General features: G+C 48.8%; 1 protein-coding gene and 1 pseudogene across 3 annotated transcripts in view; both read left to right on the top strand.

Moving 5' to 3' along the window:
- Nucleotides 1–1,719: 1,719 nt before the first annotated feature.
- The window catches only part of LOC139232721 (eukaryotic translation initiation factor 4E type 2-like), a 104,446-nt gene continuing 79,968 nt past the window's right edge, over nucleotides 1,720–26,197 (top strand). For 2 of the 3 annotated variants that reach the window (XM_070863225.1, XM_070863224.1), the window contains exons 1-5: nucleotides 1,721–1,909; nucleotides 8,733–8,847; nucleotides 21,989–22,123; nucleotides 24,336–24,440; nucleotides 24,546–24,698. In XM_070863225.1, coding sequence (XP_070719326.1) covers nucleotides 1,890–1,909; nucleotides 8,733–8,847; nucleotides 21,989–22,123; nucleotides 24,336–24,440; nucleotides 24,546–24,698 — 528 coding nt within the window. In that variant the 5' untranslated portion in view covers nucleotides 1,721–1,889. Of the gene's footprint in view, nucleotides 1,910–8,732; nucleotides 8,848–21,988; nucleotides 22,124–24,335; nucleotides 24,441–24,545; nucleotides 24,699–26,197 lie in introns of all 3 variants that reach the window. The other variant, XM_070863226.1, reaches the window with a different exon arrangement.
- LOC139233059 (large ribosomal subunit protein eL20 pseudogene) lies at nucleotides 23,661–24,314 on the top strand (annotated as a pseudogene).

A 26,197-nucleotide genomic window follows, 5' to 3' on the forward strand; every position in this document is an offset into this window, starting at 1 on the left:
TTGGTTTCCATTCCTTATACGTGCTTCGTACAACACATAAGCATATTAGCAATCCGAGCACAAGCAAGCCTTGCACAACAACCAATACATGTGATATTATTCTTTTCCAGAGGTGTATATTACCATTCAAACCCCAATTCCACATATTAGCCCAAAGTCCAGAGTCAACAAGTGCTTTGTCTGCCTCCTCTGCATGCATCCTGATTTCCGTTTTATAGTTGGGTCCACTCATGTACAATATCTTTGGCCTTTTCCACGATCTTTTCCCAATCAGCTGTCAAGGGTGGTAATGGTGAGAACTGAGTACACACAAATGATGCAGTTCTTCATCTGAGTTCAAGTTTCCCAAAGTCTTGTTGTTATTGATGCCGTAAATTACACTTCTTGGGGCTTCCTTAAATTCGAGTCACATATAACAATGTCTATTGTCAAATGTGTAAACACCACATTATTATCCAGTATGGAGCACATCACTCCTCCCTTTTAATTTACAGCATCAGTAACAACATACATCAGTTTTCCCACATTAGTATATTGTATACATTTCTCATTCTGGCATGGTTTAATCGATATTGCACACGTGTTATACGTCTGGAATCCACATTCGCTCAACAGTGTGCTGATCACACTCTGTGGACATGCTCATTGATTATTCTCTGGTTTACACATACTTAAATCTATACCTTTAGTGCTCTCCTTTATCTTTATAGCATGTTTGGGCGGACTTGCGAGTGATATGCACGTCCCTTGATGTACTTTTCCAACGTTGTGTACCTTATACAGAGAGTAGAATGCTGCTAGTTGTTTGGGGATATGCATAAGTATTCCTACATAGTACACTTCTTCCTTCTTATACCTGTCACTAACCCCATTAACTATGGTGATATCCCTTAAATCGCATGGCTCAGCCTGCTTGTGGGTCCAATTCTTTAACGTATCGTTCATTATCCAATCAGGTACTTGGTGCATCTGTATTTGTAGGAGATTTACCTGTATATTAGACAGCAACCATATGGTTAACGTAGCACAACTATTTTAGCGGCGAGTGTTTGTGGCGGAGATGCGACAGATGAGGGTACGGGGGCAGCACGGGCCCAGCCCACTCGGCGATATGTGAGCGCGCTGGGGTCCGTGCAGCAGAGCTGGTCTCCAGTTAGTCCTGGTTAACCCTTGCCACTGGACCGAGACCTCGCTCTGTCGAGCCCCGTGTGGTGGCTGGTGTGCAACGGCCACCCCACGTTAAAAAAATCCACCCACAGGCATCTTCCACCCTTCAATTGGAGTTCAGCACTGGAACATCGGGTCCTTCGTCGAAACACCTGTGAACTCATCCCTCTTTGGCGTGGAGGCCGGTCATCCTCGCTTCGAGGGACCGCCTGTGATGATGCTCCCTCAGTTGTGGAACTGGGAATGTCAGCCTGGATTAAGTGAGTATTTGATATTTCTTTTTTCAAATGCCATCTAAAAACAAAAACCTCCAGATAATATTCACAGTGCAGCTGGGTGAGGCCACATCCTAAAACATATACCTATATATATATATATATATATATATACACACACATATATATGAAAAATGCAAATCCTAAAAACATATGAATATAGATGCAAAAAGAAGTGTTTTGAGAGTTGGAAAAGGGTGTGAGCATCAGCAGTGAAAGGTTTCGAAATCGCGATTCGCGCGCCGGCGAAGTTTGTCCCGAAGCGCTGGCCGTGGCGGCGGCCGCGCACGCGCACTGGGGGCCCCGCCAGGGAACCGGCCTGTCCGCCGCCCAGCCCGGCCGCCTCTCGATTTTTTCCTTATTTTAAAATAAGACTGCAGGCAGCCGGCGCTTTACCGAACGCTGGTTATCGTCCGCCTTGTGGTGGTGCGGGAGCTCCGGGAGGAAATGAATAATAAATTCCAAGCGTAAGTCGCGCTTTTTTCCCTTTTTTCTTCTTTCTCTTTCGCCCGCCTCGCGCCGCAGGGAGAGCGGTTGGCAGTTGGCGGCCGGAGCGCGAGCCCGCGCGGCGGAAGTCCCGCCCCCGCGCACCCATTGGTCGGGGTTGGGTTGAGGAGAGGAAAGGAGGGGGGGGGAAACAATGGAGGGCGGGGCCAGTGGGCCCCCCCACCCCCCGCTGATTGGACGTGGAGGCGTCACTCAAATCGCAGACTCTTTTACCCCTCCCTCCCTCCCTCATGGCGTCAAAGGTGCTGGAGGCGCGACAGGTGACGGACGCGTAGGGCGCCGGCCCGCCCTCTGGGGGGGAGGTTGTGGGGTGGGGAGGTTGTGGGGTGGGGAGATTATGGGTGGGTTTGGGGGTTGTGGGTGGGGAGGGGAGGTTATGGGTGGGTTTGGGGGTTGTGGGTGGGGAGGGGAGGTTATGGGTGGGTTTGGGGGTTGTGGGGTGGGGTGGGGAGGGGAGGTTATGGGTGGGTTTGGGGGTTGTGGGGTGGGGTGGGGAGATTATGGGTGGGTTTGGGGGTTGTGGGGTGGGGTGGGGAGATTATGGGTGGGTTTGGGGGTTGTGGGGTGGGGAGGGGAGGTTATGGGTGGGTTTGGGGGTTGTGGGGTGGGGAGGGGAGGTTATGGGTGGGTTTGGGGGTTGTGGGGTGGGGAGGGGAGGTTATGGGTGGGTTTGGGGGTTGTGGGGTGGGGAGGGGAGGTTATGGGTGGGTTTGGGGGTTGTGGGGTGGGGAGGGGAGGTTATGGGTGTGTTTGGGGGTTGTGGGGTGGGGAGGGGAGGTTATGGGTGGGTTTGGGGGTTGTGGGGTGGGGAGGGGAGGTTATGGGTGGGTTTGGGGGTTGTGGGGTGGGGAGGGGAGGTTATGGGTGGGTTTGGGGTTGTGGGGTGGGGAGGTTATGGGTGGGGGTTGTGGGGTGGGGAGGTTATGGGTGGGGGTTGTGGGGTGGGGAGGTTATGGGTGGGGGTTGTGGGGTGGGGAGGTTATGGGTGGGGGTTGTGGGGTGGGGAGGTTATGGGTGGGGGTTGTGGGGTGGGGAGGTTATGGGTGGGGGTTGTGGGGTGGGGAGGTTATGGGTGCGGTTGGAGGCTGTGGGGTGGGAAGTATCATAAGAAGATAAGAATTAGGAACAGGAGGAGGCCATCTAGCCCCTCGAGCCTGCTCCGCCATTCAATAAGATCATGGCTGATCTGGCCGTGGACTCCGCTCCACTTACCCGCCCGCTCCCCGTAACCCTTAATTCCTTTATTGGTTAAAAATCTATCTATCTGTGACTTGAATACATTCAATGAGCTAGCCTCAACTGCTTCCTTGGGCAGAGAATTCCACAGATTCACAACCCTCTGGGAGAAGAAATTCCTTCTCAACTCGCTTTTAAATTGGCTCCCCCGTATTTTGAGGCTATGCCCCCTAGTTCTAGTCTCCCCGACCAGTGGAAACAACCTCTCTGCCTCTATCTTGTCTATTCCTTTCATTATTTTAAATGTTTCTATAAGATCACCCCTCATCCTTCTGAACTCCAACGAGTAAAGGCCCAGTCTACTCAATCTATCATCATAAGGTAACCCCCTCATCTCCGGAATCAGCCCAGTGAATCGTCTCTGTACCCCCTCCAAAGCTAGTAAATCCTTAAGTAAGGTGACCAAAACTGCACGCAGTACTCCAGGTGCGGCCTCACCAATATCCTATACAGTTGCAGCAGGACCTCCCTGATTTTGTACTCCATCCCTCTCGCAATGAATGCCAACATTCCATTCGCCTTCCTGATTACCTGCAAACTAACTGTTTGGGATTCATGCACAAGGACCCCCAGGTCCCTCTGCACCACAGCATGTTGTAATTTCTCCCCATTCAAATAATATTCACTTTTACTGTTTTTTTTTCCCAAGGTGGATGACCTCTCATTTTCCGACATTGTATTCCATCTGCCAAACCTTAGCCCATTTGCTTTTATGTTTTGCTGCCCCTGCCTGGGCCTTCGCCTCTTCTGGGCCCCAGATTCACGACTCTCCTGGGCCCCGGTTACTACCCTCTACAATCTCTCACCGCTCCTTCACCCCTCCTGCTGTGCCTGCCCGCACTGCAGTCAGCGACCTGGCTTCGTAGCCCTTGCCCTCCTGCAGCAGCACTCGCTGCTCCCTGCAGTGGTATACTGCCCCACGCTGCTCCTGCCAATGGCCCCGGCCTGCTGATGGTCTTGCCGGCCGTTCTAGGTTGGGGCTGTCGGGTGGAGGGTTAGGGTTGTGGGATGGGAGGTTGGTGAGGTATAGGATATGGGCAGCAGAGTTTTGGATGAGCTAGTTTATCGAGGGTAGAGCATGAGAAGCTGCCCAGACATGTAATAGATACAATAGCAAAATACTGCGGATGCTGGAATCTGAAATAAAAACCGAAAATGTTGGAAATCTCAGCAGGAATGGCAACAGCTCTGGAGAGAAACCGAGTTAATGTTTCGGGTCGATGACCCTTCATCAGAACTGGATAGTTGAATTTGGAGGTGACTAAGGCAGGGATGAGGGTTTCGGGGGCAGTTGGACCGAAGCAGGGGAAAGGAATTTAGTAATAATCAAAAAAATGTTTTAAGATAATGATCAGGAGTGGGAACCCTGGCTGATTTATCTACCCCTAGCCCGGGATCATTATAGCACAGCAGTAAGGGGATCAGGGCAGAGAGAATCTCACTAGATCACCATCCAGGGACCTTGCATACCTGCACAGACATTGGGCAAGGACAGGATCAGACTCGATTGTGAAACCCCACATAGTCAAATAAGCCCACTTACTGGCTCCCATAACTGAGAGATCTCCAATGGCAAACAGTACCCATGGAACCTGATCGCACAAGGGAATAAATGCCTTTTATAATAGAAAGAGAGCAAACTGATCAAATAAGACTAAACCTAGGATATCAGTCCATCATCGCTACACCATTCGCCCCTGACGGCCATAGTGACGGAGTAGCAAACACCAGAATGTATCTGAATGGAGTTTATATTTCTTTCTGGACTAGATATTTATTAGGTTTCCTTGTGTGAGTTCGGCACAGCTTTGTTTGCTGAGAATGTTCTATGCACCTGCTGTGTTATAATAGTTTTTTGATCTCTAATCTTGCTTGCCTCTGGCCAACCTCAGTTACGTGTCGTTCACCTCCACAGCTCGCTCTATACTGGAGTCTTTCTGTTCCAGCTGCTTCCCTTCATGTCGCTTGTCTATCCTGTTCCCTTTCCCATTTTCTGTCCCGAAGGAGCAGAGGCTCGCTGGGGTGCGGCTGCTAACAGCGTCTGGTACTTTGCCCAAGTGAGCGCATGTCGTTTATATTTCTAGACCGTTCTGCCACGGCAGGCATCACAGCCGAGTCTGATCTGTTTCCACCTGAATCTAGTGATCAGGAACAGGAGCCCTGGCTAATTCTGCCCCCATGCCTCCCAGCCCCTTTCCAGAGGCTTCAAGGCCCAATTTCAGCACTGATAATGCCAGCTAAATCAATACAGATCAGGACTCTGCGGACCTCTGGTATACATGGCTTAAAATTAAATGAGATGGCGTCTTCACCCACAAGACTATCGGGAGTTTTCAATATAATTTATATCTGCTTTAGACGGTGTTTGATGGCAAATCATTGAAAAGGGAATTGATCACGGCCGATCTTAGTGCAAGCATGGCTCAGTTGGCAGAGCTCTCTCCTCAGTCAAAAGGTTGTGGATTCAATCCCCACTTTAGCATTTGAGTACATAATCTGAATTGATTTCCTGGTACTAAGGGAGTTCAGCACTGTGTGGGGAGTGCTGTCTTTTGGAGGAGATATCAAACCAAGGTCCAGTCTACCTGTTCAAGGGGATATAAAAGAACTCTGTGTCCTTGCCAACATTCTTCTCTCAACCAACACCACTAAAATCAGAGCATCTGGTCATTTGTTCCACTTGCTGTTTGTGGGACCTTGCTGTGTACAGATTTGCTGCTGCATTTGTCTACCAGTCAGTGAGTCCACTTCTTTGGATGGGAAGCACTTTTTTGAGATGTCCTGAGGCACTGATAAGGTGCCAATTACTTAGTTGTTTTATTTACCCTCAACAGCAGCGCCTTTAATGCAGTAAAATGTGCCAAGGTACTTCACAGGAGAGTTATCGAACAGAATTTGACACCGAGCCGCATGAGATATTAGGACAGGTGACCAAAAGCTTAGCCAAAGAAGTGGGCCTTAAGGAACGACTTAAAGGAGGATAGAGAGGGAATTCAGAGCTTAGGACCCACGCAACTGAAGGCACGGCTGCTAATGGTGGAGCGATTAAAATCGGGGAGGCCAGAATTGCCGGAGTGCAGAGATCTTGGGGGATGGTGGGGGGGGGGGGGGGAGTTGTGGAACTGGGGGAACACTAACACAAAAAAGGGACAAAAGATCTAATCGTAGCCAGAAAATCACCTGCGATGACTTCTCTTCCTGCTCCTGCATCATTACCTCTGGTGTCCCCCAAGGATCTATCCTTGGCCCTCCTGTTTCTCATTTACATGTTGCCCCTCAGCAACATCATCCAAAAACACAGTGTTGGTTTCCACATTTATGATGACAACACCCAGCTCTTCCTATCCACAGCCTCTCTCAACCTCTCCACGGTCTCTAAATTGTCAGACTGCTTGTCCGACATCCAGTACTGGGTGAGCAGAAATTTACTCCAATTAAATATTGGGAAGACCGAAACCATTATCTTCGATCCCCGCCACAAACTCTCTTCCCTAGCCACCCACCCCATTGGTTTCCCTGTCCGAGGTTGAACCGCACTGTTCACAACCTTGGCGTCATATTTGACCCCAAGCTGAGCTTCCGACCACATATCCATGGCATCACCAAGCCCGCCTATTTCCACCTCCGTAACATTGCCCAACTGCACCCTTGCGTCATTTAATCCGCTGCTGAAGTCCTCATCCACGCCTTTTTACCTCTAGACTTGACTATTCCAATATACTCCTGGCTGGCCTCCCACATTCTACCCGATGTAAACTGGAGGTGATCCAAAACTCGGCTGCCCCGAGTCCCGCTCACCCATTACCCCCTGTGCTCGCTGCCCCGTGTCCTAACTCGCACCCAGTCCCACTCACCCATCACCCCCTGTGCTCGCTGACTTATGTTGGCTCCTAGTCTGGCAACGTCTCGATTTTAAAATTCTCATCCTTGTGTTCAAATCCCTCCATAGCCCACACCCCTCCCTATCTCTATAACCCCCTCCAGACCCACAACCCTCTCAGATCTTTGAGCTCCTCTAATTCTGGTCTCTTGAGCATCCCTGATTATAATCGCTCCACCATTGGCAGTCGTGCCTTCTGTTGCCTGGGCCCCAAGCTCTGGAACTCCCTCTCTAAACCTCTCTACCTCTCTCTCCTCCTTTTTAAGGCGCTCCTTAAAACCTACCTTTTTGATCTGCCCCAATATCTCCTTATGTGACTCGGTGTCAAATTTTGTTTGATAATACTCCTGTGAAGGTCCTTGGGACGTTTTACTATGTTAAAGGCGCTATATTAATACATGTTGTTGTTCACGAAGGAATAGAAGCAAATTGGTGAGCAAAGAAAATAAAAACCTCTGGCTGGACATCAGTCCAACTTGACTACACAATTGAACCATGATCAGTTGCATTCTACAGCAAGTGCTTTCAGTGTGACAGCGTAGCAAACACCAGATCGTATCTGATTGAAGTCACTCCGCCCGGTCACCCTCGGGTCAGTCGTTTCTTGAAACCAGCTGTCCGGTGTCATCAGAACTCTTTAAACAAATGTAAACCGAAAAGAAAAGGATTGTTGACAATATTTTTTGACTTAAAGGGAATTATGATGGTGACACCTTTGTCTGAACTGACATAAGATCTACACAAATGATAACACGGAATCAGGCCATTCTGTCCAACCAATCTGTGCTGGTGTCACTCCTCCACACCAGCAGTAGCTCTAATCCCATGTGCCTGCCTGGTCCAATATCCCTTTATCCCCTTGTCCTTCAACCACTTGTCTAACCTATTCCTAATTGTCAACATGGTCTCCACTTCAATCGCTGCCTCTGGTAGTGCCTCCCACAGCCTCACCAATTACCGTGTAAAAATATCTTTCTCCTGCTCAAAGTCCTGAATCTCTTGCATATATTTTGTCTGATAATCATTTCTGTGAAGTGCCTCGGAATGTTTTACGATGCTAAAGGTGCTATATAAATGCAAGTTTTTGCGATACCTCTGCCCCTTGTTCTGGAACCCTGAATCGATGCAATCAGCTTGTTCCTATCTACTCTTCCAAACTTTCATAATGTTAAACACTTCTATCAATTCATCGCTTAATCTTCTCTGTTGTAACACACACACACAGCCCCAGCTTTTCTTCTTTATTTGTGTTCCCTCATACCAGGCACCATCCCAGTGACTATCTTTCCTCAACATCCTTCCCATAGTGTGGCATCCAAACTGCACACAGTACTCCAGCTGTGGTCTTCCACCATTACTATTTGACTTTTATATTCATATATTCTATGTGCAAATGGCTGACGCGTTTCCCACATTACAAAAGTGACTACACTCCAAAAGTACTTCATTGGCTGTAAAGCGCTTTGAGACGTCCAGCAAGTCTTTCTTGCCATAAAACCCAGTATCCATTAGCTTTGTACGGTCGTGCTTTTAACGCCTTGTGAACCTGAACGGCCAATGATAGCCACAAGCACCCCTCGACATGATGAGTACAAGATCGGCACACAAGAAAGGAGAAAGTCGCTCTGGTTTAAGCATTCATTTTATTTTTAATGATATTTTTGTAGCCTGAAAGATGATGATAGCGGAGACCATGAACACAGTGAAGATAGCGAGGCACTGAAAGAGAAGGAAACCGAGATATGCGACCAGGAAAAGACACAAAGCACAGCCAAGCGAAAGGTAATCATTGACATTTCCTCAAGGCAACCTTGTAAGCTCCAGCGTCCTTGCTACAGTTTTCGTAAAATGCAGTGGGATTGTTTACAGGGCAGTAAAATGATCCAGCAGGGATCTTGTGGTGGAGCTCGATCTTGGGTCTTGACTCTCAAACGTGCGGCACTGGAATAATGTAGCGTGGGTTTGTACCCGCAGCTCCGTCTATCTATCTGAGCCTGAACCAGACTATTCGCAACCTAGGTGTCATATTTGACCCTGAAATGAACTTCTGGCCACATATCCGTGGCATAACAAAAACGGCCTATTTCCATAACATCTCCGCCCCTGCCTCAGCTCAACTGCTGCTGAAACCCTCACCCGTGCCTTTGTTACCTCTAGCCTTGACTATTCCAACGCACTCCTGGCCGGCCTCCCACATTCTACCCTACATAAACTAGAGGTGATCCAAAACTCGGCCACCCGTGTCCTAACTCGCACCGAGTCCCACTCACTCATCACCCCCTGTGCTCGCTGCCCCGTGTCCTAACTCGCACCGAGTCCCACTCACCCATCACCCCCTGTGCTCACTGCCCCGTGTCCTAACTCGCACCCAGTCCCACTCACCCATCACCCCCTGTGCTCGCTGCCCCGTGTCCTAACTCGCACCGAGTCCCACTTGCCCATCACCCCCTGTGCTCGCTGACCTTCATTGGTTCCCAGTTCAGCAATGCCTCGATTTTAAAATTATCCTTGTTTACAAATTCCTCCATGGCCCTCACTCCTCCCTATCTCTGTAATCTTCTCCAGCCCCACAACCCCACCCCCAGATGTCTGCGCTCCTCAAATTCTGTCCTCTTGAACATCCCTGATTATAATCGCTCAACCATCGGTGGCCGTGCCTTCAGCTGTCTGGGCCCCAAGCTCTGGAACTCCCTCCCTAAACCTCTCTGCCTCTCTTTCCTCCTTTAACATGGTCCTTAAAACCTACCTCTGATCCAGCTTTTGGTCATCTGCCATAATTTTTTCTTGTGTGGCTCGGTGTCAAATTTATTTGTTTTGTCTTAAAAACACGCCTTGGGAAGTTTTACTATGTTAAAGGTGCTATATAAATGCAAGTTGTTGTTCGGTAGCTATCAAATTCCAAATCTCCAGCTAACCACCAGAACAGGCCCAACTCTTCAACGGAAGAGGGAGGCAAAATCCTGGAGCTCAAGTTATCTAGGAGGATCTCGGTTTATCCCTGCTGGCCCACAGCTCCCTATGTTGCAGGCATTTCCTCCCAACCGAACAGCCTCAGGAGCCGGTTGGGAGGTTTCCATGCAACACTGGGACAGCCGCAGGTGACCTAGCGTTATCCCCATGACGTAGTCAGTTTGGCTCTGTAGCTTTGACTCTGAAGGCTACGGGTTCAAGGCCCTGCTGCAGGACTTTACTGCATAATCTCGTGAGCCATTAAACTGCGGGCCCATCGCTTCACGTGGAAAGATTGCCACCACATTGAAGAGCCGCACAGAAACAGGAGCAGGCCATTCAGCCCGTTCCGCCATTCAATGAGATCATGGGTGATCTGTATCCTAACTCCATCCACCCATCGTGGCTCCATATTACCCTTGGCTAGCAAAAATCTATCGATCCCAGATTTAAAATGATTATTTGAGCCAGCATTTCCCGCTTTTTGTGGGAGAGAGTTCCACACTTCTACCACCTTTTGCATGAAGAAGTGTTTCCTAACTGCTCTCCTGAATGGCCTGGCTCTGATTTTAAGGTGATATCCCCCTTGTTGGAGACTCTCTTTTCTCCCCCCCCCCCCCCCCCCCCCCCCCTCTCCTGCCAACCAGCTGAAAATGTTTCTCTCTCTTTACCCTATCAGTTTCTTTCAAAATCCTCAAACGCTCAATCATCAACATCATAAGCAGTCCCTCGATGTGAGGATGACTTGCTTCCACGCCATAAAGGAATGAGTCCACAGGTGTTTCAATGAAGGACCTAATATTCTGGATCCCAAACTACATCCTGAAGGGTGGAAGATGCCTGTGGGTGGATTTTTTTAACGTGGGGTGGCCGTTGCACACCAGCCACCACATGGGCTTGACAGAGCGAGGTCTTGGTCCAGTGGTAAGGGTTAACCAGGACTAACTGGAGACCAGCTCTGCTGCACAGACCTAGTGCGCGCGCACATCCATGTGCTGGGATACAGGGAGCGAATGCAGTTTGGAAAGGCAATGGGACTGTGGCATTTAGTTCCTATGACTTCAGCATGCTTTACAGCCAATGAAGTACCTTTCAAATTGTAGTCATTGTTGTAATGTAGGAAGCTCCGGAGCCAATTTGCACACAGCAAGCTCCCAGAATTGCAGTGTGATAATGACCAGATCATCTGGTTTTTTTAGTGAAGTTGGTTGAGGGATAAATATTGGCCCAGGACACCAGGGAGCACTCCTCTGCTCCAGGAATAGTGCCCATGGGATCTTTTACGTCCACCTGAGAGGGAAGTAGGGGCCTTGGTTTAGCATCTCCTCATCCAAAGGATGGAAGCAGGCTTTTGGTGTTTTGGATGAGTTGAAGCTTTTGAAGTGTTGATGTGGGAAGGGCAGCAGGAAGTACTATGGAGGAATAGATATGCCAAGAGAACACGAGATGATTTCATGCTAATGATTGCTCATTATCATCCCTCTCATTCTCCTGTCCCGAATATTATTTTGTTTTAAATTCAGATTGTATTTTTGTTGGATCACCATACTGAATGAGGCTCGTGACTGGGTTTAATCATTTACTTGCAGTTTGTTCAACTCAAAGCCAACAGCTGACTCACCCTACAAACCGGTGCCAAAGTGCTAACAAAATAGATCAGTCTTTACAACCCATGGGGAAGAGTGATAAACAAAACATACTGGCCTTGAAAATCCCCAGCACTTTGGCACATGCGCATTGTAACTGCAGGAGGGTGGGGTGAGCTGAGCTGAGGGTGGGGACTTTGAACATCGGGTCTGCATGCCCCAGGCCTTCATTATGGACTGTGCAGGTATGCCGTGTGAGACCTGCTATATCAGCTGACCCAGAGGTAAATATGAAAACTACCCGGGGATCCAGACTTGGACTGTGGCCCTGAACGATTGATATCACAATTTAAAAAAGCTTTTTTTTTTAAAGGTCCCCTTACAAAAGGGGACAATTACACTTGAGGCTGGATTTTGGCTTTGCTGATTTCGGGGCAGTAATGGCAGGCGGGGTGCACCTCAGTCAGCAAGGTTGGGCAACTGGGCCCTGAGTGTGGGGCGGAGCGCTAAGGGAGGCGTTACACTTCTCTCTCAGGGCGCAAGGCCAGCTGAGCATGCGAAAGTCCTGAGCTAAACAGCCAGCCCGAGAGCGCTCAGAGAGGCCAATAACATTCCCAATACACAGCCCACCACCACAACATAAACGCAATAAAAAACCCAAAAGAAACAATCACACTTACCTGAGGTGGACATTACTTACCTCACTATTACTTGCTTCACTGTGGGTATAGGTTGGAGCGCCCGTTTTCCCAGGCGGTCACAGCAGGGCGCGCTGCGGGAGTCAAGAAGCGAACCGGTGTCACAATCAGGGGGCATTGCAAACCGGCTCAACTCTTCCGGGCGGTGCTGCTCTGTTCCCCCGCAAAAGCGGCCCCGAAAACCTCCGTGGGGCTGGAAGCTGACCGCCTGCCCAGAAGAGCTCACTGCTGCCATTGCCGCCTGCTCCTGCAAATCCCCTGGGAGGACAGGCGCACCAACATCAGTGTCCTCGTCCAGGCCAGCATTGAAGCACTGACCACATTCGATCAGCTCCGCTGGGCGGGCCACATTGTCCGCATGCCAGATACAAGACTCCCGAAGCAAATGCTTTATGCGGAGCTCCTTCACGGTAACCGAGCCAGCGGTGGACAGAGGAAGCCTCCCTGATAAAGTGTAACATCCCCAACGACACCTGGGAGTCCCTGGCCGAAGACTGCCCGAGGTGGAGAAAGTGCATCCGGGAGGGCGTTGAGTTCTTCGAGCCTCAACACACAGAGCGTGAAGAGGTCAAGCGCAGACAGCGGAAGGAGCATGCGGCAAATCAGCCCCACCCACCCCTTCCCTCGATGAATGTCTGTCCCACCTGTGACATGGTCTGTGGCTCTCGTATTGGACTGTTCAGCCACCAGAGAACTCACTTTGGGAGTGGAAGCAAGTCTTCTTCGATTCCGAGGGACTACCTATGATGATGATGATGATGATGATTTGGGGTGAAAACAGAAACACACGTCACCAGAAAATCCAGCCTATTATTTTCAGGCTCTAACACTCACCCCCCCCCACCTCACCTCACCCAGCAGGGCCTCTTCCACCAGTCATTCCAATGCTGCTGCAGTGGCAGGTAGCCCAGATGCATCCTTGATGGCATGGGTACCTACCAGGGAGAGCATTCTTGCCTCTTGAGTGCAGTAGGTTGTGAGTTCAAGCCCCACTCCAGAGACTTGAGACACTCCAGTGCAGCACTGAGGGAGTGTTGCACTGTCGGAGCTGCTGTCTTTAAGCTGAGGCCCCGTCTGCCCCCTCAGGTGAACGTAAATGATCCTACATTGCTGTTTGCAGGAGCTTGCTGTATTCAAATTAGCTGCCACATTTCCTAAATTCCAACAGTGACTACACTTCAAAAGTACTTCATTGGCTTTGGAACATTCTGAGGTCATGAAAGGTGCTCTAGAAATGCAAGTTTGTTGTTCTTTCTTTACTGATGTAGGTGAATGAAGTGACCCCCCAGACTGCTGCCACGATGTTTGGCAGGGTCATTGGCAGATGTTCAGGGCATGCCCTGTAGATTTTAAAGGCATAATTCAGAACTACTAAATACAAATAAAACGAGTCAGTGGAGATTTTAGTCGGGATCAATTCATAACCGAAAAGCCACAGTATTAAAACCAAGTTCCTCTCAATGTTGTAGGGCCTGACTGTTTGTTTGTCCGCAGGAAGTTCAATTAAAGTTACACACATCCCGGGGTATCCTGGAACAAATTTACGTCGAATTTACGGCACAGAACCAGATCATTCGGCCCAACTGGTCCATGTCGGGGTTTATGCTCCACACCAGCCCCCTCCCACCCCTCTCCATCTCACCCCATCACCATATCCTTCTATTCCTTTCCCCCTCATGTGTTTATCCAGCTTCCCTTTAAATGCATCGATATTATTCGCCTCAACCACTCCCTGTGGCAGCAAGTTCCACATTCTCACCGCTCTCTGGGGAAGGAAGTTTCTCCTGAATTCCTGTTGGATTTATTAGTGACTGTCTTATATTGATGGCCTCCAGATCTGGTCTCCCCTACAAGTGGAAACATCTTCTCTACTTCTACCCTATCAAACCCCTTCATAATTTTAAAGGCCACTTTGAGGTCACACCTCTTTTCTGGAGAAAAGAGCCTCAGCCTGTTCAGTTTTTTCTGATCAGTATATCCTCTCAGTTCTGCTATCATCCTTGTGAATCTTGTTTGCACCTTCTCCGGTGCTTCTCTATCCATTTTGTTATACAGAAAACAGAATTACTACTCCAAATGTGGTCTAACCAAAGCTCAATATAAGTTCAACATAACTTCTCTGTCTTTCAATTCTATCCCTACAGAAATGAACCCCGATGCTTTATTTGCTTGTTTTAATGGCCTTGTTAACCTGATTTGTGAATCTGTAGCCCTAGATCTCTTTGCTCCTCTACCCTATTTATTATCCAAGGTGTATGTGGCCTCCTTATTCTTCCTACTAAAATGCACCACTTCTAACTTGCCTGTATTGAAATTCATTTGCCAAAATATTGGATAAAATAAATCGTCACCGAGCAGAGACAGCCATGGCATCATTTCTATTAACACTGTCTTGTCCCTTTGACCGTGTTTCAGTCGCTGATGCTGCTCTTGTGCTTTTCGAACTCTCTCTCTCTCGTGTTTATCCAGCCAGTGCAGGAGCCTTGTGATCAGGCAGCTTGCCTGCGCATTAAAAGCTAAAGGGAATCCAGGTGGCTAATGAGACGATTCCACAGACTGCTGCAAGGGAAGTTTGAATTGGCTGATCTTCATCAGCAGGCGGACACAAGATCCCAAATACTGATTGCATAAAATGCAGATGTTTAGCAAGTGCAACTGCCGAGTGTAGAGAGGACAAGCTACAAGGGAAGGTTAGAGAAGTCTAATCTGTACAGCCAAAAGGATAAGTTGGTGGGTGGGCAAACCATGTTCAAATATCTAAAGTATTAAATAAGCACATATGATATTAGGACCCAGATATTACTTTGCTGTGCTCGTCCAACTGAGGGATGTCAGTGCTGAAAAATGGACACATTTTCCATTTGAGTCACCCAATGTCAGCCAAGCACTGCAAAGCCAGGTGCACCTAGAAGGCCGAGGGCAGCGGGTGCAGGGGAACAGCATAACCTCTAAGTTTCTCCAAGTCACACACCATCCCAACTTGGAAATATATTGGCTGTTCCTTCATCGTCAAAATCCAAGAACTCCCTCCCTAACAGCACTGGGAGCGCCTTCACTGCACGGACTTCAATGGTTCGAGGCGGCTGCTCACCACCACATTCTCGAGGGCAGCTCGAGATGGGCAATAAATGCCGGCCTTACCAGCGCGCCCACATCCCACGAACAAATAAAAAATAAGAGAAAATCTCTCTCCATTCTGCCCCAACAAAGTGCATCAGCCTCAACTTCAGAAGAGCATCCTCTCCATCACCAGCCATCCTCGTGGAGTGACATTGAAGATTAATGCCGAGTGCCCACCAGAACTGAATTGAAGACTGGCGAAGGTCATTTCAGCCGGTCAGTTCCCTTCATAACCTTGAAACCATCACCTCAAAATCTCTTTGTTCCCCAAAGAAATAAAAGCCCAACTTTCTTCAACTTCATTCATAACCGACGCTCCAAAGTCACCTCGGTTTCCAGACTCGTGTCAGGAGCCCATCTTGCTATGATAAGGTGACCAGAATGCTGTCCAGTGGAGTGGCAGAACACACATCAGCTCGCTAAGCTCCCACATACAGCTTGAGACACTCAACAGAGGGCAACTGTTCCCCGGAGGGCAGTATGAAAAGACAGCCAATCTGTAATGCCTTTTCACACCACCTGGCTACTGAGTATATCTGCCTAGAAAGAAAGAAAGAAAGAAAGAGACTTGCATTTATATAGTGCTTTTCGCGACCACCGGACGTCTCAAAGCACTTTACAGCCAATGAAGTACTTTTTGGAGTGCAGTCACTGTTGTAATGTGGGAAATGCGGCAGCCAATTTGCGCACAGCAGTGTGATAATGACCCGGATCATCTGTGTTTTTTTATGATGTTGATTGAGGGATAAATATTGGCCAGGACACCGGGGATAACTCCCTTGCTCTTCTTTGAAATAATGCCACAACAGTTGGTACATAGCATGAGATTCCTGTTAATAGCAAAGAGAAGATTGGCAGGATAGACACACCAACATCTGTGTTCTCGCTCAGGCCAACATCCCCAGCATCGAAGCATCGACCACGCTCAATCAGCTCCGATGGACGGGGCCACATTGTCCGCATGCCATATACTAGACTCCCAAAACAAACGCTCTACTCCGAACTCCAACACGGCAAGCGAGTTCCAGGACAGCAGAGGAAACGCTTCAAGGACCCCCTCAAAGCCTCCTTGAAAAAGTGCAACATTCCCACCGACATGGAAATCCCTGGCCCAAGACTGCTCAAAGTGGAGGAGAAGCATCCGGGAAGGCGACAAACACCTCAAGTGCAAACAGCGGAAGAAGCACATGATAACCCAAGCACCCCACCCACCTGTCCCTTCAACCAACGTCTGCCCCACCTGTGACAGAGACTGTAAGTCCTGCATTGGTCTCATCAATCAGCTGAGAGCTCATAATAGTGTGGAAGCAAGCAATCCTCGACTCTGAAGGACTGTCTAAGAAAAGAAGATAACTATAGAATAGGAGTATTCAAACCACCATCATCATCGTCTTCTTCATAGGCAGTTCCACGCCAAAGAGGGATGAGTTCGCAGGATGAAGGACCTAATATTCCAGATCCCGAACTACATCCTGAAGGGTGGAAGATGCCTGTGTGTGGATTTTTTAATGTGGGGTGGCCGTTGCACACCAACCACCACACGGGCTTGGTCCAGTGGCAAGGGTTAACCAGGACGACTGGAGACCAGCTCTGCTGCACGCACCTAGTGCGCTCACATATCGCAGTGTGGGCTGGGCCCGTGCTGCCCCTGGGCCCTCGCCTCTTCTGGACCCCGAACTCTCGCCTCTCCCGGGCCCCGATCATGTCCCTCTACAACCTCTCGCTACTCCTTCGCCCCGACCTCGCCGCTCCTGCTGCATCTGCCCACACTCCAATCATCGACCTGAAACTTGATGAGATCACTCTTCGCTGCCGTCGCCCTCCTGCACCAGCTCGTGCTGTACCTTGAAGTGATACGCCTCCACGCTGTTCAGGGGCCACCGCTCGCCGCTCCGTCTATGCCCCCGACCTGCCACTGGTGGTCTCTCACAGGTCAGGTGTTCAAACCATGGCCCATGGGTCACAGGCAGCCCCCAACACCCAGTATCCAGCCCTCCAAGCCCAGGCAATGCCATTTTGTTTACAGATTTAAGGTCATTGGCAAAAGAACCAGAGACGACATCGGGTAAAAAAAAATAAATAAATGTATGCAGCGAGTTGTGATCTGGAATGCGCTGCCTGAAAGGTGATGGAAGCAGATTCAATAATGCCTTTATAAAGGGAATTGGATAAATTGAATAGTACAGCATAGAAGGAGGCCATTCATCCCATTGAGCCTACACCAGCTCTTTCAGTCCCACTCCCCCACTCTTCCCCCATATCCCTGCAATTTTTTCTCCTGCAAATATTTATCCAATTCCCTTTTGAAGGCTACTATTGAATCTCTTTCCACCACCCTATCAGTCAGTGCATTCCAAATCCTAACCACTCGTTGTGCACACAATTTAATATTACTATTTTTTTTAACAAACACATCAATTTAAAACCCATGTACACCCCTCCCCCACCCCAACAGTGAAACATTTATAAATAACAATAAAAATCGTTATTTATAAAATTTGTTAACACCCATGTACCCCCATCCCCCACCCCACCCCACCCCAACATTGAAAATGTTTTAAATTAACTACAATAAGAACAGTAGCAACATACTTTAAAAAAACAATTATAGCTATAACATCTACCCAACAGTCAACACATTTTTTAACAGAAACAAGAACAATCCACACCCTCCCTCCCTCCCTGCAGCCACGCCCCTCCTTTCCTTTCACTCCCGTGTCTGTACACCTCTTCATCTCTCCCAACAACTCCAAGCCGCTTTGCAACATGCCACCTGGAGTGCTGCTTCGGGCGGTGGGGGGAGTGGTGACGGCAGATACATTGATTGGGCCGTAGATGGTGAGGATGTTTCCAAGGAGTCAGAAGCAAGAGCTTCCTCTTGACTCGCATGTGTCCTTAACAATGGGGGTACGGCTTCTTGGGATGCAGTGCTGCATTCCAGGACCACTGGCTGCCGTCTGGCATCCATGGTTTCGGTTATTCTTTCCAGCGCCCTGCTTTCCATATCATCTTCTCGGAGATGATCGTGGACAGAGCGGCGACCTGGCCAGATAATCTGCCCATTGCTTGGAGGAGCTCTCGACCTATGTCGACGCTTGTCCTGGGCAAATTGACCATGTCCACACGAAGATCAGTCAGTCTTGCAGCAGTCAGACCTTGCCGAACCAATCTCCGCTGCAAGCCATTTGGCCCCGCTATCTCCTCGGTTGAAGAGGACGTGGCCGCAGGAACACACGACGAAAGGGCTGCAGGTTCCTCCTCCACCTTCTCACTATCCTCAGTGGATAGGAGGATCTGCAGTAGATCGGGCGAGACTCTTGCCTCTGGAGACAACCACAGGAACCTGGGGCGCCTGTGGGAGCTGGAATGCCTGAGCTATCTGGTGACCTGGAAAACATAAATGAGGTTAGAAGAGGCCAGGGTCACATGAGAATGTTTACGCTACACAGGTATATGCACGAGGAACAACACTACTGCTATAAATATACTGACAGACATCACATATAATTAACATCATGATAGCACAGAATCTGCATTGCATTACAATGATATTTCATGATCTCATCATTAATTACATAATATTACATCAATCATATGTTATACGGAAATAAATGGTATTAAATGACTTTAAATCACCAATGGTTTATACATTACTCACGTGGCGCGAGAACGGGTTCAGCACCACCACAGGTGGCCAGCGGGTTGTAGACCCCACCAAATCCATTTCTCACTACGCTTCACATGCAGGGTTATATCTACCGTCTGAGAATAACTTGAATAAGATTGAGGTTGGGATTACAATACATCAGATCTGCATTTAAATTAATCATTGTATCATTACAATTTATTATATAAATAAATGTAATACTTAACTCTGCCGGAACCAACAAGATCGTTTGAGCGCCTGTGGCAATGGTTGGGTTCTTTCACCTCGTGTGGTTGACGAAATTACCTCGGCAATCTCGGATCATATGCCCTGGGAGGTGGTTTCCCTTGACCACCCCAAGTCAATTGGGCCCATCAGTTCTCCACTTCAACAACTATGGCATCAATGGCCTCCTTGGTGAAGCGCTTTGCGTGCCTTTGTCCTCCCAGCTCTTCCTCCTCTTCTTCACTCACAACAACCTCCTTCTCCATGATTTCATTATTATCCATTTTATTATCCAGAAATTGAACAAAATCACCTAAAACAATCACAAACTTCAATAATCCCTCACCCGCTTTCTCCACTATCTATCTCTCTCTCTCTCTCTCTCTCTCTCTCTCTCTCTCTCTCTCTCCTATTTCATTCTCTTCTGCGCATGTGCAGATGACCCCTAACCTCCTGAAAAGACCGTTGCTATGGAAGGCAGCCTTGCACAACTGAATAAATCGCTAACGCCCATTTCACATCGCTACGGCTAACACCCAAATTAAAAAGTGGAAACTAGCGGGTTTTAAAATGGCCGTTATTCCGACGATCACAAAAAAATATATAATCGCTAACACCGGCAATACCGCCCACTTTTGGGCAATCTGGATATCAATACAAAGTCTAGCCCTTGGACACAATACTCTACATAAGTTTTGGATAACTTCCTGGCTTTTGCACTCTATGCCTCTATTTATAAAGCCCATTGATGTAAGCTGAGTGGACCTAGTGAAATACAAGGTCGACGCTTAGCCGTGATACCCCTCTGGACGGACTAAGTAAAATACAAAGTCGACGCCCCGACTAGTAGAGATGACAGACTTCGATTGGAGGTTCAAAACGGTCTTTATTCATAGGCCTGGGGTGAACCTTCTGAGACCGATCTCAGATCCAACTCCACCGAGATGTTAGTGAATTTATCCATTTAACAGTGCGTCACTTCGGTAGTCTACCCCGTGTGAGTGACATCTTGCGCTATTCCCTATATTCGCGGTTAATCTTGTTTGTTCTTGTAAGCTTATTTTCAGCTCCTTCTGCCATTGGGGCCTTCCTCTTATCTATTCTTGCAACTTCGTTGCTGTAACAATCGCTCTTTGTTTTTGCCAGGTGGCCTTGTCCAATAGCATGTTTTCTTAAGGTAACATGCTCATGTTAATTCTGTAGGGCAAGCATATTGTGGTTAATTTTATCAGACTTTAGTTGTAAGTCATTTATCGTGGTTAATTTGATCAGACTTCAGCTGCAGGGCTATGAGGAAAGAGCAGGGGAGCTGGAGTAATTGGCTAGCTCTTTCAAAGAGTTGACGCTGGCACGACTGGTCGAATGACCTCCCATCTGTGCTGCATCGTTCTATAGGGCGGAATTTCGGCCCGCCTCCGCTCTGTTTTTCGCCCCGGAGTGACAGCGGTGAGGTGTTCTGGGCGAGCGGTCAGCCTCCGGTGCCCCGTGGCGATTCTCTGGTCCGGAAGAGCTGTGCTGGTGTGCAACTCCCCTGGTCGCGACACTGGCGCGAGTTTTGACCCTTGCCCGAAGTGCGCCCCGCAGTGACCGCCTGGGAAATCAGGCAATTCAACGATACCAACAGCGAAGAGGTAAGTAATGGACTCCTAAGGTAAATCTTGATTGTTTATTCTCTCAATCTTTTTTGCGATTTTGTGTGGTGATATTTTGGGAATGTTTTTGTGGCTTTTTAAAAAGTTTTTCTCCCCCAGGTGTGTCTCGGAGCGCTTCCGGCTCAGCTCTTTAGCTCGAGAGTTTCCCATGCTAGCGCCCAAGAGAGATGTACATCCTGTCTTGGGGACCAGCTTCCCAAACTTACTTATTGAGGGGCACACTGTTCCCCAGCACAAACTTAACCGCCCCGCCACCATTACTGCCCCAAGTCACTGTTTCATTTTTGAGGGAGTTTGGCAAAGGATTTTGTCTCAAACGGTGTCTCCGCAAGATCCTGCAAATTCCCTGGGAGGACAGGCGGACCAACATCCCCAGCATTGAAGCACTGACCACACTTGATCAGCTCCACTGGGCAGGCCATATTGTTCGCATGCCAGACATGAGACCCCCAAAGCAAGTGCTTTACTCGGAATTCCTTCACGGCAAACGAGCCAAAGGTGGGCAGCGGAAACATTCCAAGGACACCCTCAAAGCCTCCCCGATAAAGTGCAACATCCCCACTGACACCTGGGAGTCCCTGGCTCAAGACTGCCCTAAGTGGAGGAAGTGCATCCGGGAGGGCGCTGAGCTCCTCGAGTCTCAACACCGAGAGCCTGCAGAATCCAAGCGCAGGCAGTGGAAGGAGCGTGCGGCAAACCAGTCCCACCCACCTTTTCCTCAACGACTATCTGTCCCACCTGTGAACAGAGTCTGTGGCTCTCGTATTGGACTGTTCGGCCACCAAATCTTCCTCGATTCCGACAGACTGCCTATGATGATGATGACATAAATCCTAAATTAGAGTACCAAAAGCGGCCAGTACCTGCAGCTTGAGATGTATGCAGATCAATGTGAACATGGCTTTAAACTGTGTACAGGCCCACGAAGCTCTGTGCTACACATCTCTAAAGGCTAAAAGCATGGGACGCTCGGGGTGAGTGGGTGAGGGTGGGGAAATCGAGTTGCAAAGTGCTGTTGCTTCATGTTCCTGATTGTGGTTTACACAGGCAGCAACACCTGGAGCTGGCGAGCACCCGCTGCAGTATAACTACACCTTCTGGTACTCCAGGCGTACACCGAGCAGACCAGCTAACACCCAGAGCTATGAACAGAACATTAAACAGATCGGAACAGTCACATCAGTAAGTCTGTTACAACAGCCAGAGATCATTTTAAAAAACTTTTTTTTTTTGTAAATACACTGACTAATAATATCTTTATTAAATTGTGAGACCAAAGTTGTGCCAAATCTGATTATATCGGGTAAAATTTCTAATATAATTTTGATAACATGAGTAATAAGCCCTAGAACAGCGACAAGCAGCTGGCAATCACCGAAGGAAGCAGAATTCTCCTCTGGGTCATGCCCACTGGGTGGATCCTTCTATCAAGGCTCGGTGAGCGGGCCCAGTACTGAATGTTGGTATAACTCAACTCCTAATAGAAACACAGAAACTAGGTGCAGGAGTAGGCCATTCGGCCCTTCTAGCCTGCACCGCCATTCAATGAGTTCATGGCTGAACATGCATCTTCAGGTCCCCATTCCTGCTTTCTCGCCATACCCCTTGATCCCCCGAGTAGTAAGGACTTCATCTAACTCCTTTTTAAATATATTTAGTGAATTGGCCTCAACAACTTTCACCTGATCATTTTCACCTCTGCCAATTTTTTGGGAGGGGGCCGGAAGTCGGTCATCAAGGGGGCGGAAATGCAGCGGTAAGTGTTGGAAATGGGAGTGGGATGGAGTCTCCGGTACTGTCACTCAGCGGTAGAGAGGTGGTGATGGCAGTGCACGTGTGCGTCACCACGTCTCCCCTCATTTAAAGGGGAGAGAAGCAGCGATTTCTTTTAAGGTTCGGCCATTGGACCACCTGGGAGGGTTTTTGACGGGCCAAGAGGGGGTGCCAGCCTGCATGTTGGCGGCCCGGCCGAACCCAGGGCCATAATTGTCTGGCCGATCAGGAAGTCGGCCAGCAAAAAAAAATTGCCGGTCGCGCCCTTCCCTTGAAGGGCCGCCCGCGATGCCTTGCCGCTCACACACGGAAAACCAGGTGCACCGACCAAAAAAAGCTGCGGGGGACGGCGCGTGGCGGATCATGGATTTTTTCAGGAAAATTTCGAGCGGAGTGGGATGCAGGCGCGGGAGATTGGCGATGTGCGCTTTGATGACGCGCTCGCGGCAGTCGGCAGCACCGGGGCAGAAGTGGGGACCGCCCGAAAAGTCCCCGCGGTGAATTTGGTTCGGGGGCCCTCCCCATCGACTGCTATGCGGTGGCTCCTTGATTCCGCCACATGGCCACCACAAAACGGCGGTAACGAGCCTTAGCCAGTCCCTGAATTTCAGACCCGTAGCGGTTATGCACAAGGGTGTCGAAGCAACGGAGTATTTTGGTTTGAGTGAGGGGTGTCAGAGTCTTTATGCGAGTGAGCCCGAGACACTGTTTTTTTTGTGAGAGTCCAAGAGATGGGATGCTTTTGTGAGAAAGTGGCTGAGAAAGAAGACGCTCCTTAAAACCTACTATGTCAATTGTCCCTAATATATCTCTATGGGCTTGGTGTCAAATTTAGTTTATTAATGTTCCTGTGAAGCTCATTGGGCTGTTTTACTCTGTTAACGGCACTGTATAAATATAAGTTGTTGCATCGATCGGGATCAGCTGTTCCTTACTATATTGTGGCAGGCAAGCGAGAGGCAACATGAAGGCTTCGGGCACCCTCAAGGAATACAAGGTCATTGGGCGGCGCCTGCCCTCAGCTAAAGAACCTGGCCCAGCTCTGTATTGGATGCGCATCTTTGCTCCAAATCATATTGTTGCCAAGTCTCGATTCTGGTATTTAATTTCTTTGATGAAAAAACTGAAAAAGTCTGCTGGTGAAATTGTTTATTGTGGACAGGTTTTTGAGAAGTCGCCAGAAAAAGTGAAGAAATTTGGTATTTGGCTGTGCTACGACTCTCGTAGTGGAACCCATAATATGTACAGGAACCTGACCACTGCTGGTGCTGTCACCCAGTGCTACCGTGACATGGGGGCTCGCCATGGTGCTCGTGCTCACTCCATTCAGATCACGATGGTAGAAGAGATTCCATCGAGCAAGTGTCACCGGCCTGCTATTAAGCAGTTCCATGATTCCAAGATCAAGTTCCCTCTGCCACACAGAATCCTGCGTCGCCAGCACAAACCGCGCTTCACCACCGAAACCGAACACTTCCTTCTTAAATGTATTGGTGTACTGTTGGATCTGTATGAAAATAAAAGCCTAGCCGGAAAAAAAACCCACTACAGTGATGTGATTTGTGTGACCATATACATGCTGGTTGCTATTGATTGCTAATTGCTAACTTCCTCCTCCTAGGTAGAACAGTTCTGGAGGTTCTACAGCCACCTGGTGCGACCGGGTGACTTGACGGGCCACAGTGACTTCCACCTCTTCAAAGAGGGTATCAAGCCCATGTGGGAGGTAAGTGAGGAGGGTGCCATACTCGTTCTAACTTTTAGCTTTGATTCGTTGGCACCCGAGACTAAAGTCGTTCAAGCAGCACTAATCCAGCTTCTCTCGCTGCAGGACGAGGCCAACAAGAATGGCGGCAAATGGATAATACGCTTGCGCAAAGGCCTGGCGTCCCGGTTCTGGGAGAATATCATCCTGGCCATGTTGGGAGAGCAGTTTATGGTTGGAGAGGAGATCTGTGGAGTTGTGGTTTCGATCAGGTTTCAAGTAAGTCATTGGTGAGAACTGAGACAAGGTGCCAAGTAAGCTGTGCCATCATTGGAGAGGATTTATATCGGATATACGGCTCAGAAACGGCCAAACCAGTCCTTGCTGGCGTTTATGCTCCACTCTATCAAAACCTTTCATAATTGTAAAAACCTCTATTAGGTCAACCCTCAGCCTTTTTTCAAGAGAAAAGAGACCCAGCCTGTTCATCCTTTCCTGATATGTATACCCTCGCATTTCTTGTAAATCTTCTCTGCACCCTCTCCAGTGCCTTTATAATATGGTGACCAAAACTGTATGCAGTAAGAAACATAGAAAATAGGTGCAGGAGTAGGCCATTCAGCCCTTCTAGCCTGCACCGCCATTCAATGAGTTCATGGCTGAACATGAAACTTCAGTACCCCCTTCCTGCTTTCACGCCATACCCCTTGATCCCCCGAGTAGTAAGGACTTCATCTAACTCCCTTTTGAATATATTTAGTGAATTGGCCTCAACTACTTTCTGTGGTAGAGAATTCCACAGGTTCGTCACTCTCTGGGTGAAGAAGTTTCTCCTCATCTCGGTCCTAAATGGCTTACCCCTTATCCTTAGACTGTGACCCCTGGTTCTGGACTTCCCCAACATTGGGAACATTCTTCCTGCATCTAACCTGTCTGAACCCATCAGAATTTTAAACGTTTCTATGAGGTCCCCTCTCATTCTTCTGAACTCCAGTGAATACAAGCCCAGTTGATCCAGTCTTTCTTGATAGGTCAGTCCCGCCATCCTGGGAATCAGTCTGGTGAGCCTTCGCTGCACTCCCTCAATAGCAAGAATGTCCTTCCTCAAGTTAGGAGACCAAAACTGTACACAATACTCCAGGTGTGGCCTCACCAAGGCCCTGTACAACTGTAGCAACGCCTCCCTGCCCCTGTACTCTCGTCCCCTCGCTATGAAGGCCAACATGCCATTTGCTTTCTTAACCGCCTGCTGTACCTACATGCCAACCTTCAATGACTGATGTACCATGACACCCAGGTCTCGCTGCACCTTCCCTTTTCCTAATCTGTCACCATTCAGATAATAGTCTGTCTCTCTGTTTTTACCACCAAAGTGGATAACCTCACATTTATCCACATTATACTTCATTGCCACGCATTTGCCCACTCACCTAACCTATCCAAGTCACTCTGTAGCCTCATAGCATCCTCCTCGCAGCTCACACTGCCACCCAACTTAGTGTCATCCGCAAATTTGGAGATACTACATTTAATCCCCTCGTCTAAATCATTAATGTACAATGTAAACAGCTGGGGCCCCAGCACAGAACCCTGCGGTACCCTACTAGTCACTGCCTGCCATTCCGAAAAGTACCCATTTACTCCTACTCTTTGCTTCCTGTGTGACAACCAGTTCTCAATCCACGTCAGCACACTACCCCCAATCCTATGTGCTTTAACTTTGCACATTAATCTCCTGTGTGGGACCTTGTCGAAAGCCTTCTGAAAGTCCAAATATA

The sequence above is a fragment of the Pristiophorus japonicus genome, chromosome 20 (assembly GCF_044704955.1).
Source record: "Pristiophorus japonicus isolate sPriJap1 chromosome 20, sPriJap1.hap1, whole genome shotgun sequence".
In the NCBI taxonomy this organism is placed as follows: domain Eukaryota; kingdom Metazoa; phylum Chordata; class Chondrichthyes; family Pristiophoridae; genus Pristiophorus; species Pristiophorus japonicus.